Consider the following 18,630-nt stretch of genomic DNA (forward strand, 5'->3'; position numbering starts at 1 on the left):
CCTTGCCTGAGACCTGGCCATTGCTAAGTCAGCATGGTGGCTGAACTCATGGGAATAGAGTGATGAAAAGTCAGCAGGGTCTGAGAGGGAAACTCTTTGCTTCCAGACCATTCATGGATTTCTTTCTTTTGTATAGGTATTTTTTTTTTAAGTGTGGTTTATTTTCATTTAAAATTGCTCCGTTTATATTTCACATTCCCCTTACGTATCTAAAAATGTTACAGAATAGTGTCATTTCCTTTCACATTAAATATCCCATCAGCCAGGGAATTCCAAAAAAACTAAATATTAAAAAATGAATTTGAACTTGGCAATTCCATTCAGTCAACTGTCTAATGGGAAATGAGGAAATCTCTTATGTGCCAAACATAGTGTTTGGGATTTTACGCAGTTACCCCATTTAACTCCACACACAGCCTTGCAAGGTGGTCTCACACCCATCATTTGAGGGCCGCGTAGAGAGGCTTGCAGAGGGTTGTAGCTTGCCATGAATTTCACAGTTAATGAAAGACCGTAGTAAATTATAAATCCAGGTGTTTCAGCCTCCATGTAACATAGTACTATTTAAGAGACGATCCAAGGTATGGGTATCTCGCTAAGAAAGTACCAGATTTGCTGGCAATCAAGTGATGGGTCAACACCACTGCATCTGGAAATACTGAGCAAGTAATGGCGGTAGGCGGCATCCAGCCACTTCCCACATGATTAGCTGAACCACCTTCACACTCACGTTGGCAAACTGTGAGATAGCTAAACTAAGGCTCCGGACTAATTTATTCAGCTAGCAGGAAGAAGCAGTTTTTGAACAAAGGGGAGACCAAGGCCTAGGAGTGGAATTAAAACAATTTGCCTATTGAAGCTGGTTGGTGCTGCAGTACTGAACGGCCAATTGGCTGCACAGAAGTCTTTTCCGCCCCGCCTGAATGGATAGAGCTACTGTAGGACTACCCAGGGCTCACCTTCAGATGAGAAGGCGAGTCCCATTATAAGGGATATATGTAGATCCGTAACACATCCTGGCAGTATGTTTCTGTAAGAAGTACGGGATGGAAGGTTTCATTAATCTGGGACGAAAAAAAAAATCTTGTTCCCGGAGCGTGTATTTTGGGAGGAAATTACACCATTGAAGTCCCCTCCTCGAGATACCCTTTTCCCTCCAGGTACATCATCCTGCTTTATCGATCCCTAGGAGGGAGTGCGTACCCGGGGCTCAAGACCTGTGCCTCCGCTCCGAGCAGCGCGGCTGGCGCTGGGGTCCCGCGGCTGGCGGGGGCGGCGGTGACGCAGGAGGCGGCCGCGGCCCAGGTCGCTGCGCGGGGAGGTGGTGGGGGGGAGGAGGGGGCAGGTTGCTCGGCGCGGTGCGGCGCCGGCCAATCAGGAGGCGCGGTGTTTGGGGCGAAGGGAGGAGAGAGGGCGGGTGGGGGCCTCCAGGTTTTCTCCGGTGCCCGGGCAGCGCCGCCTGCAGTTTCGAGCACAGGCGCGGAGCCCCGCGGGGGTCTCCGGGCGCGCCCGCCGGTCCCGGTTTTCCGCGGCTCCCCCGCCCTTTCAGGCCCGCTCCCTTCTGCGACCCAGACGCGGCTCCGACGGCGTCCGGCCTCCTCCTCTTCGGACTCCCCAGCTCTGCCCGCAGCGCGAGTCGCCCGGCCGCTCAACGCTTGGTGTCCGGGGGCGGAGTGGGGGCGGCGCCGGCGGGGGCGCCTCGCCCTGGGCCGGCGGCGGTAATGTTGCTGCGGTTGCCGCCCTTGCGGCCGGGCGGGCAGCTGGCCGTGGCAGGAGCTGGAGTCGGAGCGCGCTCGCCGCTAGCCGGGACGCCGCCCTCGCCTGCGCTCTGCTCCCGCGGCCGCCGCGGGGCGCCGGGGCCCGGCGTGGCATGAGGAGGAGGCTGCGCGCCCGCGAGCGCTCAGCTCCTCGGCCCCCAGGGCCCCCGCGGGCCCCCGCGCGTCGCGCGCGCCGACTGCGGCCCCGGCGCCCACGCTAGCCCCGCGCAGGCACGAGACGCCGCGGCCGGGACGAGGCGGCGGCGCAGGCCTGCCGAGCGCGGGCGGGCCGCCTCCTGAGCGCCGGGGCTTCGCGTCCAGGACCCCGGCGGACTAGGAGGGCGGACTAGGAGAGCCCGGGCGTGCTGCAGTTTGCTGCCCCTCTCCGCAGGGGCGCCGCGGCGCGCAGCCCGCGCCTCTCCCCACCTGCAGCCCCTCCTCCCGCCGCTGCCGGGCGGATAAAAGGCGCGTCCTTGCCCTTCCAGGGCCTCCTCAGGTCCAGCGGTCCCCGGCCCTCCCCTCCCCGCGCCTTGCCTCCCTTTTCCCTCCTCCACCCCTTCCTCTTCTCCTCCCGCGCCTCCCCTCCCCCGGCTCTCCGGCCTCCCATTCATTCCGTCCGCTCCCTCCCCATTCCTCCTTCCCGCTCTGGCCCTCTCCCCTAGGTCCTCCCCGCGCGGACCCCATTGCAGTCTCGGGGTTCTTAGCACATTCATGGAAGTTTAGGGCCTGGATGGTGCCCCCAAGTCCGGCCTGAGAGCGCAGCCTGAGCTGCTGGCCGGGAAGAGGAAGATGTCTGTGCTCAAGCGGATGATGCGGGTCTCCAATCGCTCCCTCCTCGCCTTCATCTTCTTCTTCTCCCTCTCCTCGTCCTGCCTCTACTTCGTCTATGTGGCTCCGGGCATCGGTAAGCACCGAGACACACCCTCCCTTCCCACGGTCACACCGAAGGAAATGCAAGATCTTACTTATGGGATTTGGAAGGTGCATAAACAGGGGCCCCGCACAAAGCATTTTATTTGAATTTCAGACGTGTCAGATAAACTGCTCGGGGCATGGCTTTGGTACGTGAGTTTCGTTTGTGCCGGTTTAAATAACTTAAAAGACTGCATTAAATGGACGTAGCAAAATTAGGTGTGGTGACCCCGGATGCCCTGGTCGCTTTCTTGAGTATTCATGACAGCTTTATTCATTTAATATCACGTCTTTAAGCCTAAACTCGATGCTTAATCGTAGTTTTATTCAAACACCCTCAGATATAATAACTGGTTTGAAAATATGAAGGAGAAACCAACACCAGGGAATGTGATTGAGTTCAAGAATGTATGTATTCTTGTGTTCTAGGTCACTTTTTTAGAATGGGGTCAGTGAACATTTGTGCCACACTTCAGGAATTTTTAGGCGATGAGTTTTCTTGTGAAAACAGTGCTCCATTCTTCAGTCTGCTTTTCAAGGATAGGTAGACTCTGCTACCTGTTAGGATGATTTCTGAGATAATATAATGATTAAAATGACAGTTACACAGGATAGTTTGTAGTTTAACATTTTAACCTATTTATCATATTTTGGGCCGGATATACTTTTTAAATAATCTACTTGAATTGGCTTATTTAATATTCTAATTACTCAGTCCCCTTTGGTTGAAAAGGTGCCACTCGGGCATTCTAATGAATAAAAAATAAGAACTTCATATGGATATTAAAACACATCGCATCTCCAAAACTTTTTCTGAGTTTTTCCTGGTTATTATGTGTTTAATGTTAAAATATTTGTGGTATATATTTAATGTTAACATATTTAGTGTAAAGTATAAGTTTAATGTTCCCTTAGTAATAGTGTGTATCTCCTGTTATTTCTTTTTAGACACTAGTAGTCTTTTGAGCCAACCATTTCTCCCTGGGTCAGCCAAAAATGTATGGCCTCTTATACAGTGAAAACAGGTGCAGAATTTTGAGATGGAATTAGTAGCAGGGCATTGTCTTGTGTGATAACAGATCATTGTAATGAATTGCAGGGGAGAAGGAAGATGCAAACCTAGTGGAGACTGTTGCATTTCCTAGAACAGAATTACTATGTGACTTTTTCTTGATTAAATTTTTAGATTCAAGTAAGATGTATAAACTAAGGTAACAATGCTTGAGAAGACATAAATTGTTGAAACCTTGATGTATTCCAGAATAGGAGTTTGACGTTAGAGTTCAAACAAGTATGAATATTTTAAGATACTATTTTTCTTTAATGCAGATTTTTCTTTAGGCAAAATAAAAACCCCTGGAAGCCTGTAGTAGAAATGACAGTGGTAGTTCAGTGGACTTGAGAGTAGTTAGCCAAATTATTTGGCTGGCTTTTCTTAAAGTCCTCTGCAATTTTGGCAGTCTTATAAATTAACTCTTCATTCTACAGCCGTTTTTACTTTGTCAGGTAGCTCTTCAAAGGTTGGAAATCTTTGGGTGATGTTAGTTAATCAGACATTCAACTTTGAAAGGTTTTGCAGAAAAAAGGTTTTTTGCAGTTAGGTAACAATGTTTTTACCCTCTTGGTATTTTGGGTAACTTGTTGAAGTTGTGTTACTCAAAAAGTTAACCAAAGGAAATCAGAATTCTGTTACTTGGTAGTCCTCCTTTTTTTTTCTTGGTGCATCAATATATTATGTGTAGATTCTTAAAATTCAGTTGATACGAAATACTAATACGTTTTTCTCACTTATGTATAAGTTTAATGTTTGCCATAGAATAATCACTGATATGCCATAAAAATTTGGCAACTTTCTTATGGCAATTAGGTTGACACAGTTTAAGCTACTGTTTTTGTGGGTCTTAAAATTTATAACTTAAAAAAATTGATTAAAGCCAGTAAGGAGAATGAAAACCAAAACTTATAAAGTGCTATCAATTTGTTAAGCTGTATCTATTTCCCAAAGCCAGTATTATTTAGCAGAAAAAAAAAGTCTCCTTATTTCTCTTTTATTGGGAAGCAGTTTTCCAAAAATCACGTGTTTGCCTGAAAGCTCAAACTTTATCATTGGCAACAAATACTGTCAGTTTTTGTTTTTGTTTTTTTGTTTTTGAAGTGCCTGGCTCACTTTGTTCATTTTTGGGAAAATGTAGGTCAAATACAGGAGTTTAAATAACCAAATTTGTCAGTTCTTTAAAGTGAAAGTGATAGTTTATGAAAAATATGGCTAGTTCAGCTCATAATGCAAAATCAGTGCACAAGTTGATTTTCAGGATAACCATAGTACATTGGTGTGCTACAGAAATGCCTTATGTACGCTTCCCGTTTCATTACAGATTTCTTCTTAATGAGATATACCCCAAACTAACTAAATTCTTATAACTAATTTACATTAGATGTACAGAGAAACTTCTTGAAAGATTCATCTTTACATCTTGGGGCAAAACTTTCTTGTGACTAAAATATACGTGGTGTAAGAGAGCACTTTTTTTTTTTTTTTAAAGATTTTATTTATTTATTTGACAGAGAGAGACACAGTGAGAGCAGGATCACAAGCAGGGGGAGAGGGAGAGGGAGAAACAGGCTTCCCGTGGAGCAGGGAGCCCGATGCGGGGCTCGATCCCAGGACCCTGGGATCATGACCTGAGCCGAAGGCAGACGCTTAACGACTGAGCCACCCAGGCGCCCCAAGAGAGCACTTTTTATTTATCCTAAATAAATGTTTCAAATGTCTTCTGTTAGAAAGTCCATATTATTCCTATCCACATCAACCTGTTGTGTAGACATTAATTTTGTTTTCCTATATTTTCTGTCCAGAGACCTATTTTTGTCATGCACCTTCCCCCAAGCAGTCCTTTTCTCATTTTTAGTCCCTCTTCCTTAGCCTTCTTCACCTGTGTTTCTCTCTCCCTCTCTCTTCCCTCTGAGCAGGCAGTACCACACAGTTGTAGACAGCGTAGTCTGTTTAGTTTTCAGTGTTTTCTCATGTTCAACAGTTTTTTGTCTATTTCGGTGTTACTCTACAATGAGCCCCATCAAACTCAAAGCTCATTATTTTAAGAATAATTTGAGGGCGCCTGGGTGGCTCAGTTGGTTAAGCGACTGCCTTCGGCTCAGGTCATGATCCTGGAGTCCTGGGATCGAGTCCCACATCGGGCTCCCTGCTCAGCAGGGAGTCTGCTTCTCCCTCTGACCCTCCTCCCTCTCATGCTCTCTGTCTCTCATTCTCTCTCTCACAAATAAATAAAATCTTAAAAAGAAAAAAAAAATAAAAAAAAAAGAATAATTTGAAACATTTTCTTTGAAATTTCTAATTCATGCAGGAAACACAGGGATAGTCTTTATATTATGAACTTTAATAACAAGGGAAACTGGTCTGCAGACACCCACCCCCACAGGAAGGCAGATTTTTCCCTAGCCCACTTGGTACAGTCAGGAGCCATTAGTTGTTTCTTGTTCTCTTTCACCTTTGTGCATGATTGCAAAAAAATGAGTGCAGTTTTCCCCCAAGGTCTTGACATGGCTGGATTGAGAGTGGAATTCCATTTAGTGTTTAGTTTCCAGTGCAACTTCCAACACAATATAATTAATTTTCCTGCTAAAGCATCATAGGAGAAGATGAACTTATGACTTATGAGTTCATTCAGCAAATACAAGTGGAGTATCACAGATAGGCTGGACATTGAAGATAGATGACTAAGACACAGTTACTTCCTTCATGTGGACTGAGGGCTGGTTAAGGATTTCCAGAGGGAGCGGGCCATTGAGGATGAAGATTTATCTGGACTAAGCAATGGGACAGCATGGCCAGCATGGTACTTAGAAAATAGGAGTATTTCCATCTGGCTACCACTTAGGGTATGGGGTGGCAGATCAGCCAGGTTGAGAAAAAGTCTTGGGACTCCCCTGCCCAGCCTAGTGTTTTGGTGTTGAGGTCCCTAAAATTCCTGGCAGAAGCTGGTCTTAACTCAGAAAGGTTTATCAAAGCTGTCTATGATTAAGAAAAAAGTTGATGTGCCTATAATCAACGGGTTAGTATTGTGGAGAAGATTGCACAACTCCATTGGGAGTGGGGTTTCACATCTATGTGACTCACCAGAGGTTTTGACCTTTCCTAGATGTGCTGACAGACCGTTTTATTCTTTGAGTAGAGGTGGAATCTGGTTGGGGCACTTTGGTCTGGATTCCTATGGGCCCTTTAAGGAATTACCTGGCGAGTGCTTTGTTATTTGGGCCTCTAGGCGGTTTGTGCTCTGCTGGTATTGGTGTAGCTAATGGGTGGTCAGGGTGTGTGGGTATGTGAAGGGTAGGTGTTAGGGGAGAGGGTGGCTTAGTTAGATCCTTGCTGAGAGTGCCCTGACATTTTGCCTGGGTTTCTCTTGGCTAGCTCAGAAGGTGGCAAGTTGCCCTGCAGCTTTCTTATCATAGCCCTTTAGCCTCCTGGCCCTGGCTGGGTGAGCCTGGTTGTGTTCTTTTTGAGCTGTTACAGTTTGCTTTGTGTTTCAAAGGTCCTTTGGTTTTTTTTCCTCACCAAGTTCTCTGACCTACATGGCTCCTTTCAGGGGTTCTTTTGATTTGGGTTTCTTTCCTCTGGGCCTTCCTTTGCCGGTCACTCATCCAATGCTCAAATTTTTGTCCTGGGAGTAGTAGGAAACATCAGAAGTTTTGAAAAGGGGAATGATGCAACCCTTTGTTTTACGGCATTTCTTTTAACATGGAGCATGGTGATAGAGGGCAGAACTAGCGGCAAGGAGACCAGGTAGGAAGTTATTTCAGTAGCTCAGAAGATTAGAACCTGATCAAGGTCATAGTTGGATCTGGGCAGAGTTGAGCAGATCAGAGTAGTGACATTAAAGGAAAGGGAGAAGCTATAAGATGATGCTTGTATTCTAGCTTAGACAACCAGGTGGCTGGTCGTAGGGAATAGAGAAAGGCATGTGCTTGGAGGGAACTATTTTGGTTTTAGAGAAATTGAGTTAGGATGCCTGTGGGATATCCAGGAAGAACTTGTCAGTAGGTAGGAAGATGGACATAAGGACTTGGAGCCCAGGAGAAATGTCTGACAGGAGAGAGATTTGGCTGTTTTCAGCAGGTAGGTGAATGGTCCTTACTTATTTCTCTCCCAACACACCTGAATGATAAAACTAACTCTGCAAGCAGAAGTGACTCACTGAGTCAGTTACTCTTAACGTGGGATGATAGGGGTTAAATCAAAATATAGAGGAGGCCCAAGTATACTTTGAAAAGTTTCCCAGGAGACTCTGTTACCCTTTTCATTCCCCAGTCCCAAATAGGAAGTCATTGTGGTTGCCACCATGGGAATTTTGGGTGGCCACTCAAGGAGAGCTTGTGGAAGTTGAAGAGAAGGTAGCCATGGATGCAATCTAACAGTTTAGGGCAAGTGGAGAAATAGCAACAGGAAAATGAAGGGAAAGTGAGATCATATGAGGGAAGTGAGGCCTTTGTGAATGAATGAAAGAAAAATGATGATTAGCAAGAGAAGTGTTGACATGGGTTAATGCTTGGAAGGAGAATTACCAGTTTGGTAAGTAGGAGGTGCATGACAGCTACTCCAAGAGCAATTTTTGTTTTGACTGGTCAGATAGCCTTGAGTTGGGTAGTATGTCAGAGGTCACGTGAAAGTGCCTTATTTAGTGGGAAGTAGGGCAAAGCAGGATCTAAGGAGCCTTACAAGATGGGAAGACCTGAGCTTACAGAAAGGTTTAAGGACTGAGGACAGGGTTTGAAGATTTGAGAAAGGGAACAGATTACGACATGTGATCTATCTAGGAAGACTTCATTTATTTTTTCATACAGCAAATGTTTGTCTGCAGAAAGCGCTGTGGTTCAGCATCGAACAGGATCCACATGGTTCCTGTCTTCATAGATCATATGGACAATGAGCAATCCTCACAACTGAAGACTAATATTCTAGAGTAGAAATACCATTTGCTATTTATTGTTGTGGGGTGGCACTAAACTGGTTTAGGTATTATGGAGAAGATGAAGCTGAAGCTGAGGCCAGAAGCTGAAATTAGGTAATTAAAAGATTGGCTTGGGGGAAAAATATTTTAGGCAGGAATGGAAGATTTGAAGGTTAAGAGGTGAGGGAGAAATGGAAAGTTAAACAAACAAACAAACGCAGGGGCTAAAGCATAGAGTGCAGAGGGGAGTGTGGGCTGAAGCCAGAGAGATGAATATGGGTCTAGTCATAGTGATCCTTGTGAACTGGGTGTGAGAACTTGGATATTAGCCTGAGGACAATGTCAAACCATTGAGCTTAAATTTTAAGTAGGAGAGTGATGCGATCAGATTTTCATTTCAGAAATATTTAGGTGGTTCTGGTATGAATGGATTAAAGGGAACAAGATTGGAATCAGTCAGGGAGAGCAGGTAGAGAGAGTGGGATCAAGTATATAGGTACATTAATTTTGGAGATGGGAGAAGAGGACATGAAGATGTTTGTGGTAGCAGGCGCCTGGATGGCTCAGTCATTAAGCGTCTGCCTTCGGCTCGGGTCGTGGTCCCAGGGTCCTAGGATCCAGCCCCACATCGGGCTCCCTGCTTGGCGGGAAGCCTGCTTCTCCCTCTTCCACTCCCCCTGCTTGTGTTCCCTCTTTCGCTGTGTCTTTCAATGTCCAATAAATAAATAAAATCTTTTAAAAAAAAGATGTTTGCGGTAGCTAAAATTAGACAAATATGGAGGAGGAGATTGAGGGAATTCATACTTGATTAGGTAGGTATCTGAGTTATCTGTTGAGAGTGAGGGGCTCAGTTTATTTGACCAAATCTTAGTATAGAGTGAACTATTTCCTAACCTAAGTTAAGAGATTTGGTTTCTGCCTTGGTCCACACTAGAGTAAAGAATTGTTGAGTGGCTGAATGTTTCTGATTAAATCACTTCTCTTGGTATGGCAGCTCCTTTGTTCTCTTACCACCTGACTCATCAATACCATTGGGATGTTATATGTTAGATACCTTGGGAGAATATGGAGGGATGGGTTGGGAATTAGAAACCGTAGAGAAAATTGGATTGGTCAGTATATTAGTTATCTGTAACTTTGTGAATTACCCCAAAATGTAGGGGTTTAAAAGAACAAATATATTACTGTCTCATAGATGCGGTGGGCTAGGAATCTGGACATGGTTTGGCTGCATGCCTCTGGTTCAAGGTCTCCCACTAGGTTACAGAGTCTTGAGTGTTGATCAGGATTGTGGTTCACCCATGTGGATTTGGGCAGGATTCAGTTCCTTGAGGGTTGTTGGACTGAGGGCCTCAGTTCTTTGCAGGTTGTTAGTTGGAGGCCTCCCTCACTTCTTGCCACATGGGTCTCTCCATAGGGCAGCTCCTGACCCCATCACTTTTGCCATATTTTCTTTTCTTTCTTTCTTTTTTTTTTTTTTTAAGATTTTATTTATTTGAGAGAGTAGAGCGAGAAAGAGAGCACGAGCAAGGGTGAGGGGCAGAGGGAGAGGGAGAAACAGACTCTCCGCTGAGCAGGGAGCCTGATGCAGGCCTCGATCCCAGGACCCCAGGATCATGACCTGAGCTGAAAGCAGATGCTTTGCCGACTGCGCCACCCAGGCATCCCTGCCCTATTTTCTTAGAAAAGAGTCACTCAGTCTAGTCTACATTCAAGGGAATGGGAGGCATTCTTAGAGACTTCTGACCCTAGTCAGATTGCCATTCTTGAGCACCATATGTAACTCAAGCTATATTGGTTCAGTATAAGTGAATCTAAATCCTGTGGACTTGTGGGAAATGCGGTATTTTTGGAGGATAAATGGATTCATTGAAATCTGACAATGCTAAATACCATTCTTCATGTTATCCTTTCATGAATAAATTTGAGGTCTATTAAACAACATGGCAGAGGGGCACCTGGGTGGCCCCGATGGTTAAGCATCTGCCTTCAGCTCAGGTCGTGATCTCCAGGTCCTGGGATCGAGCCCCAGGTCGGGCTCCTGGCTCAGCAGGGAGTCTGCTTCTCCCTCTGCTTCTCCCTCCTGCTTGTGCTCTCTCTTTCTCAAGTGAATAAGTAAAAAAAACAAACAAAAAAAAAACACAACATGGCAGAATACGAAAAGTGATATATGTATTCTGCAGCAGTGTTTATCATACTGCCTTTTAATGTTTATGAAAGGCAAAAAAGCCATGTCTGTGGATACTTTTAAAAGAGAAACGCTTAATCTAGGTTTGTAGTCTCTGTATGGTAGGTGTGGTAGGTATTCCAAATACTAGTTGGAATTTAGCTGGGAACTGAATGGGTTTTTCTGTTGAGGCAGTGTTATATAGGGTGGATAATTTCCTAACCTATCCCGTGGCCAGCCTGTTTATCACAGAATGTACTACAAAGCTTATCAGGGCACTTGGGTTTGTAGACCTTCAGCTCTGGTAGTCAGAGCTGTGGCTGCCGGTCTCCCCACCAGAGCCTCTAGGTTTGATCCTCTGTTCAAGGGTGCGGGGCCACGGGAACCTTGGACACAGAGGCCGTGGTGTCTCTGGAGCCAAAGCAAAGAAGTCCCAGGAGAAAGATTCCAGATGTAGCCGGCTGCTTTGTCCACTGTTGGAGCTTCATAGAGTTGTCCCTGCCACACCCCCAAGCCCCATGCTTATGGAATAATAGCCTTGTTGTAAAGAGAGAGAAGGCAAGACAGCCTCCCAACGATTGTCATTTGCCCCAGTCTCCCGTGTCGTTGTTGGAAGAGCTGAAGTAGGCAGTTTTTTGGAAGAGCTGAAATGTACACCTTGGGGTAGCTGACTCTTCCACTGTGCTGGAGCTGAAGGCCCTGGTCATTGTTGCCCTGGAAAATGACTCGGGGGAAACATGAGCTCTCTGCTCTTTAGGTTAAAGGAACACGTAGAAGAGAGATGAACCTTTCTTTGGATAGCGTCATATAGCAGTGAGGGTAGTTACAAAGAGGCAGGTTTTAAGAAATCAAACCCTTCTAACTGAGCTATAAACAATGAAATACATGCCTCAAAGGTGCCTCATCAGGCCGAGGGTAGATGACCACCTGTTAAGGCTGGAGAAGGTGCTCGGGAGACTGGATAGACTTCTGATAGCCTCTTAAACTCAGTGATGCTGTGTTGAACTCGGCAGCACCCTTGCTCACCCAGCCTAGGGGCAGACCTGCTCCTCCACCCCCACCCACACTGCCTTTTGTGACTCCCTTTCCCTTTCAAGCCTGCGTTTCATGTTTGTCTTAACCTCAGTAAGTGGGGAGGTGGTGGGGGGGGGTGGGGGGGCTGCACTGAGACAGTGGAAAGGTGCATTGCAGTGATTTGTCTAGAGCTTGGTTTTCCTGGGTCACATTTGGGAGTTTCCAAGAGCATTGATTTCCGCATTTACAGTATTCTCCTTCTGGTCAATTTTCCTGCCGCCTTAGACCAAGCTGGCTTGTTGTTAGCATTACCTCTGACTGCAGTCTACCGGGTTAACCAGAGCAGCCTGCCCCTGTCATCGCTGCCGTCCTTTCCCCCCTCTTTTCCCTCTGATTCTGTTTGTCTCTCTCTCTTTTTTTTTTTTTCTTTTTAATTTCTGGAGGACACGGTAATTTAATATTTAAAAGACTGTTTCTTTCCATTTCTGCCTTTTGTCAGAATAACCACAAAGAGACTACTATACAGGTAATGTGATTTGAGTTGAAGATGAGGCCAATTCAAGGTTGAAAGTAGGTTTTCTAAGGAAAACCTACCTATAAGGCCATTAACATGCCTTTGCAAAATTAAGAGTTTACTCCAGTTAGTACTAGAGATTTTTACTTCATGTCTTGGATTCACTAGAGAATTTCAGGTAACACCCCAATTTTATTTTTCTCTAGTATGTGAATCCTATGTCGGGCCACCTTGATTTGTTACGTTTTGTGAGCATACTTGTTTTCGGTCATACCAGAACTTGGCAAAGTTTGGTTTAAAGCGACAGCAAAAACGCTCCTCAGTTAAAATAGGAAAGCTAGCTTAAAGGATGTTTGTCAGCAGTTATATTTTTGGCTATGTGGCACAGCAAAATGTTTAGGAAAACATACTTAGTAATTTTAAATCTGAAATTTATAATTAACTTTTTTTCTCCAGAGGCATAATAAATACGGCTTTTTGCTTTCATCTTTGTTTTCATGATTAATTATTCGAGTTAGTAAAAGTCTTTGGCTCCACCAAATCATTGTGTGATACCATTATAATAGGAGGTAAACATAGATTCTGCTATGTCTGAATGAACTGTGCACAAATTAGAAAGCTGTGTAAAGAGGATTTATTTAATATAAGTTAAACTAATATAAAAGGAAGATTCTACTTTTTTTGCTTGTGACAAATGTTATGTTTAAAGGATTACTACAAGCAGTGTTTTTCAAACATAAATGAGCTTAAGCCTTACTTAAGGTGGTTTGCATAAATAAACTTATTTCCTAGGTTTTATTACCAGAGATGCTAATTCTGATTTTGGTTCATTTTTAATACACATCCTAGGTAATTCTGGACCCTGGGAACTTTATTTCTGACAAATACCCCAAATGATGGGTTAAAAAAAATCAAGTGCTAGATAGGTTTCTTTTTGGAAATTAATCATCTTAGATCATTTGCTCTTTCATAGAAGTAACCTTACTTTTTAAAAACCAGATTAACTTGTTTGTAGCATCATGTTTTACTGGAGCTAGAGATGGCTGTCATGGTGAAGAATTTTTTTCCTCCAGAATAGAAATGGACGGAATGGACAAAACATCCTTTAAGACAACCAGGATCACGTGTTTCTTTGTGAGTGTGCAGTGACTCTGTGATTGAGTTAGAGGTTGATCAGAAACTTGTTAGTGTTTCTAATTATTAGAAAGACACATTGTAATTTACTTAATAAGATCAGTAAAAGTGATTAAAGCATATAGCCCTGCATGTTAGCCAATGATTTAAAAACATTTCCTATAGCATTTGGCTAGAAAAGTCCCTTTGTAATATTGTTACAGGTAAGTAGGTATATGAGATTTGTTACTGTAACCTGTCATCTTGATTGAAATATTGTGTCTTGGTTTTTTTTTGTTTTTTGTTTTTTTTTAAAGATTATTTGTTTATTTGACAGAGAGAGACACAGTGAGAGAGGGAACACAAGCAGGGGAAGTGGGAGAGGGAGAAGCAGGCTTCCCCGCCGAGCAGGGAGCCCGATGCGGGGCTCGATCCCAGGACCCTGGGATCATGACCCGAGCCGAAGGCAGACGCTTAACGACTGAGCTACCCAGGCGCCCCATGTTGTTTTATTTTTAAATATTTGAGGCTTGCTAGTGTTAATGTGACTTTACTGAAACCATTATATATATATTGCCTTCCTGATAATTAAGTTAATAGCTCAGAAATTATGACTTCTGCAATTTCCAGTTTGACTCAGAGGAAGAGAAATTGGACTTTATTTTTATTTGAATCAAGAGACTTAAGGCAGAGGATTATAAGGTGCCTTGTTTATTGATTTGAAAATATGCTCTGGCTTTGGAAGTCTTTTTTAAAATTTTATTTGTTTGAGAGAGAGAGAGCTCGTGCGTACAGGGCGGGAGGGCAGAGGGAGAAGGAGAGAAAGGGAGAGAAGGTCTCAAGCAGACTCTGCACGGAGCCCATCGATCTCACAACCCTGAGATCACGACTGGAGCCAAAAGAGTCCGACGCTCAACTGACTGAGCCACCCCTAGCTTTGGAAATCTTTGAAATTCATTTCCCACAGTGTCCCCTTCTCTCCTGCTTATTTTAGAGTCATTTTCCTTTCATAAAATAAATAAGTTGAAATTTCAAAAGGTATTTTAATTGTGAAACACAAGGAAATCGGGGATGATTGTAAAACATGTAGTTCATATACCACTTTTTTTCTCATGATAGAATTCTTAAGAGGATAGAGATTCATTTCACATTCACCTTATGTACTCTGAAATCATTAATTTTCAACAATTTTATAATGTTTTCTGGGTATGTTTATTTATGGTTTAATCTTTTAGTCTGTAATTTCATTAAGTTTCCTTACTGACTGGCTTTAAGAAAATCTATTTAGTTGCCTGTATTCTTCTTCCTCGATTCCCTCATTTCCTCCTAATTTTACTTTTCTACCGTGTGGGGTGTAATGCTTAACTCTTTAAGCTCCTGCCTGCTTTAAAGAAACAGGTGTTTATTTTAAGGGAATAACAGTGAACTAACACATGACGGAGCAGATCGATATCTTGGGTTAGATAGTGTTTTCATATTGCCAGGTTCGGAGTCTATTTTTAGAATTACCAGCTAAGTGTAAACTAGCCTGAACTAACAGTCTGATTGTTTCGAAAGTACTTCTGACGTTTTAGGCAGTTTATGCTTCAGGATTTTAGTTTTTACAGAGGAACACCCTGGACACCTTAGTTTCTGGTACTGCTCAGCAAATGGTAGGCATTCAGTAAATACCTGTTGAACAAACACATGTCTCCACCTTGAACGTCTTTAATAAGACTATTGGAAAAGTCCAATTTTATTTAAAAATATTTAATTTTGATCAGTATTCAAACACAAATAATCTCCCAAAAATAAAACTGCTAAACTGCAGAGTGGAAATGGTGAAAGCACCAGGTGTAAAGAATTTCTTGTTAATTTTTAGTGTCTACGTCAGCAAAGCTGTAGCTGTTGGCTAAGATCTGAAACAGATCTATACTGTATATAATCATGGAATTCATTATTCCTTGATAAAATGGGATTCTGAAGGCAGAATGGTTTCATTCTCTTTATTCATCAGTCAGCCCATGACTCACTTGAAAGATGGGGGGGGAGGTTATTATAGGTTGGTAATTATTTGCACTACAGATTGCCTTAAGCCCATATCTGGCTTTGAATTATTGTCACCATGGTCAGATACTCTGCTTTTAAATAGTACTTTGACATAAAGTGAATCATTTGGTTTACAGCCTGGCACAGCCTAGACATATGTTATTTTTTTGTTTTTAACCCAAGCAGTACTTTGGTCCCAGGCAGAATATGAGCAATATTTCATATATAGTCTGGCGTAATCCTGGGGCTTACAGCATTATTACCAGAGATAATATGTTTAGCTTTACCATCTTGGATGAGTCATTTTTGGGAATTAGATGAACAAGGGATAGATGTGAGTAGAAGAAAACCTTTAGGCATCTGAAACAGATCCTTAGAAGATTATTGTGAGTTCAAGAGATTCAGAGATATGAGATTCAGATATCTCTAGTAATATCCAGGGGCATGTATAAGTGGTATTTTGCTTTTTTTCTACATTGTTTCTTTCTTTATATGTTCTGTAGCTGATAAGGGAAACTGCTTTCTCTCCTGTAACCTTTTAGTGCCCCTTCTGATTTCCTCCTCCTCCTCTCACCAGTTGAGATCTGGCTTATCCCTCCTTTCTCACTCCCTCATTACTTTTTACAGTGAAGATTTCTCTCTCTCTCTCTTTTTTTCTTTTTTTACCCCTCCCTCTCCTCTATGACTTCCAACCATTGCTTCTTCCAAATTGCTGCCCCTCAGACATTCGGACCTGTCCTTGAATCCCAGTTTTTCTTTTCTTTTCTTTTCTTTTTTTTTTTAAAGATTTTATTTATTTATTTGAGACAGAGGGAATGAGATACAGAGAGCATGAGAGGGAGGAGGGTCAGAGGGAGAAGCAGACTCCCTGCCGAGCAGGGAGCCCGATGCGGGACTCGATCCCGGGACTCCAGGATCATGACCTGAGCCGAAGGCAGTCGCTTAACCAACTGAGCCACCCAGGCGCCCCGAATCCCAGTTTTTCTAAATTCTATCTATGCAATTTACTTCTGAGTTTGTTTTCTGATCTTTCAAATGGGGAAAAATTATACCCACACCATGTGGTGGTATACTAGTTTCCTAGGACTGCCATACACATTACCAAACACGGAATGGCTTAAAACAATAGGAATTTATTATCTCGTAGTTCTGGAAGCCAGAAGTCTGAAATCAGGTGTTGTCAGGACTGTGCTCCCTCTGGAGGCTCTCTAGGGGGATCCTTCCTTGCTGTTTCCAGCTTCAGGTGCCTGTTGGCATTCCTTGCCTTTCTAGGCTTGTGGTCACATCACTCCAGTTTCTGCCTCCATCTTTACATTGCTTTCTCCTGTGCCTGTGTGTAAAATATCCCTTGCCTGTGTGTGTGTGTGTGTGTGTATAAAATATCCCTTGCCTTTTTCTTTCTTTTTTTTTTTTTTTTAAAGATTTTATTTATTTATTTGAGAGAGAGAATGAGAGAGAGAGAGCATGAGAGGGAGGAGGGTCAGAGGGAGAAGCAGACTCTCCGCCGAGCAGGGAGCCCGATGTGGGACTCGATCCAGGGACTCCAGGATCATGACCTGAGCCAAAGGCAGTCGCTTAACCAACTGAGCCACCCAGGCGCCCTCCCTTGTCTTTTTCTTATCTGAACATTTGTCATTGGATTTAGAGCCCACCCAGATAATCCGGGATGATCTCCTCATCTCAAGATCCTTAATTACATCTGCAAAGACTCCTTTTCCAAATAAGATAACGTTTTCACAGCTTCTGAGGATTAGGATTCACATATTTTTTTGGGGGGGGGGGGGGGGCCCATTCAACCTGCTACATACAGGTGGTTTAAGAATTAAATGAAATATAATTATATGTATGTGTATTTAAATATATTTATACATGACCAATGTAGGTACTCAATAAATGTTAATTCATTTCCCTTCTCTTTATTTTTTAAAAAAATTTTACTTGTTAGCTCATGCACACACACATGCGTGCACACACTCAGGGAGGGGCAGAGGGGGAGGGAGTGGGAAAGAATCTCAGGTGGACTCTGTACTGTGCACGGAGCAATGTACAGATGGAGTCAGAGACTGGAGTGATGTGACCACGAGCCCAGGAAGGCAAGAAATGCCAACAGGCACCTGCCCAGTACAGGGGCTCAATCTCATGACCCTGAGATCATGAGTTGAGCTGAAACCAAGAGTCGGACGCTTAGCTGAGTGAGCCACCCAGGGGCCCCCCTTCTCTTGAGAAGCCTCTGCCCACCGACATTCTGCATCCCGGCATGATTTTGGCAGTTAGTACAGGCATATCTCATTTTATTATGCTTCACTTTATTGTGCTTTGCAGATAACAGATTTTTTATAAATTGAAAGTTTGTGGCAATCTTCTATTAAGCAAGCCTATTACTGCCATTTCTCCAACAATATCTGCTCACTTCATGTCTCTGTCACATTTGATAATTGTCGTAATATTTCAAACCTTTTCATTATTATTATATATGTTATGGTCATCTGTGTTCTTTGATGTTACTATTGTAATTGTTTTGGGTGTCATGAACTGTGCTCCTATAAGACAGCAAACTTAATCGATAAAAGTGTGTGTTCTGACTGCTTCGCTGACTGGCCATTCCCCATCAGTCTCCCTCTCCTTGGGCCTCCCTCTATTCCCTGAGACACAACAGTATTGAAATTAGGCTAATTAATAATCCTACAGTGGTCTCTAACTGTTCACCTGAAAGGAAGTGTCACATGTCTCTCACTTTAAATCAAAAGCTAGAAGTGATTATGCTTAATGAGGAAGGGATGTTGAAAGCCGAGATAGGCAAAAGGCTGGGCGTCTTGCATCAAACAGTTAACCAAGATGTGAATGCAGAGGAATGGTTCTTTTTTTTTTACATTTTATTTATTTGAGAGAAAGAGAGCAGGACCAGAGGGAAAGAGACAAGCAGACTCACTGCTGAGCAGGGAGCCCAATGTGGGGCTCGATCCCAGGGCCCTGGGATCGTGACCTGAGCTGAAGGCAGTCACTTAACTGACTGAGCCATCCAGGCGCCCCTACAGCAAGGGTTCTGGAAGGAAATTAAAAGTGCTACTCCAGTGAAGCAAGTGAAAAAATCTTAATGGTGAAGTGGAAAATGTTTTAGTGTTTGGTTAGAAGATCCAAGATATTCACAATATTTCCTGAAGC

The 18,630-nt window shown here is 43.6% G+C and overlaps 1 protein-coding gene across 4 annotated transcripts in view; it reads left to right on the forward strand.

Moving 5' to 3' along the window:
- Nucleotides 1–2,261: 2,261 nt before the first annotated feature.
- B4GALT6 (beta-1,4-galactosyltransferase 6) overlaps nt 2,262–18,630 on the forward strand; it is a 68,576-nt gene continuing 52,207 nt past the window's right edge. The window contains exon 1 of one of the 4 annotated variants that reach the window (XM_021686282.1): nt 2,262–2,661. In XM_021686282.1, the coding sequence (XP_021541957.1) occupies nt 2,547–2,661 (115 nt within the window). In that variant the 5' untranslated portion in view covers nt 2,262–2,546. Of the gene's footprint in view, nt 2,662–13,448; nt 13,462–18,630 lie in introns of those variants that run through there. The other 3 variants (XM_021686283.1, XM_044920859.1, XM_044920858.1) reach the window with 3 other exon arrangements.

This window comes from Neomonachus schauinslandi, chromosome 14 (assembly GCF_002201575.2).
Source record: "Neomonachus schauinslandi chromosome 14, ASM220157v2, whole genome shotgun sequence".
Taxonomy (NCBI): domain Eukaryota; kingdom Metazoa; phylum Chordata; class Mammalia; order Carnivora; family Phocidae; genus Neomonachus; species Neomonachus schauinslandi.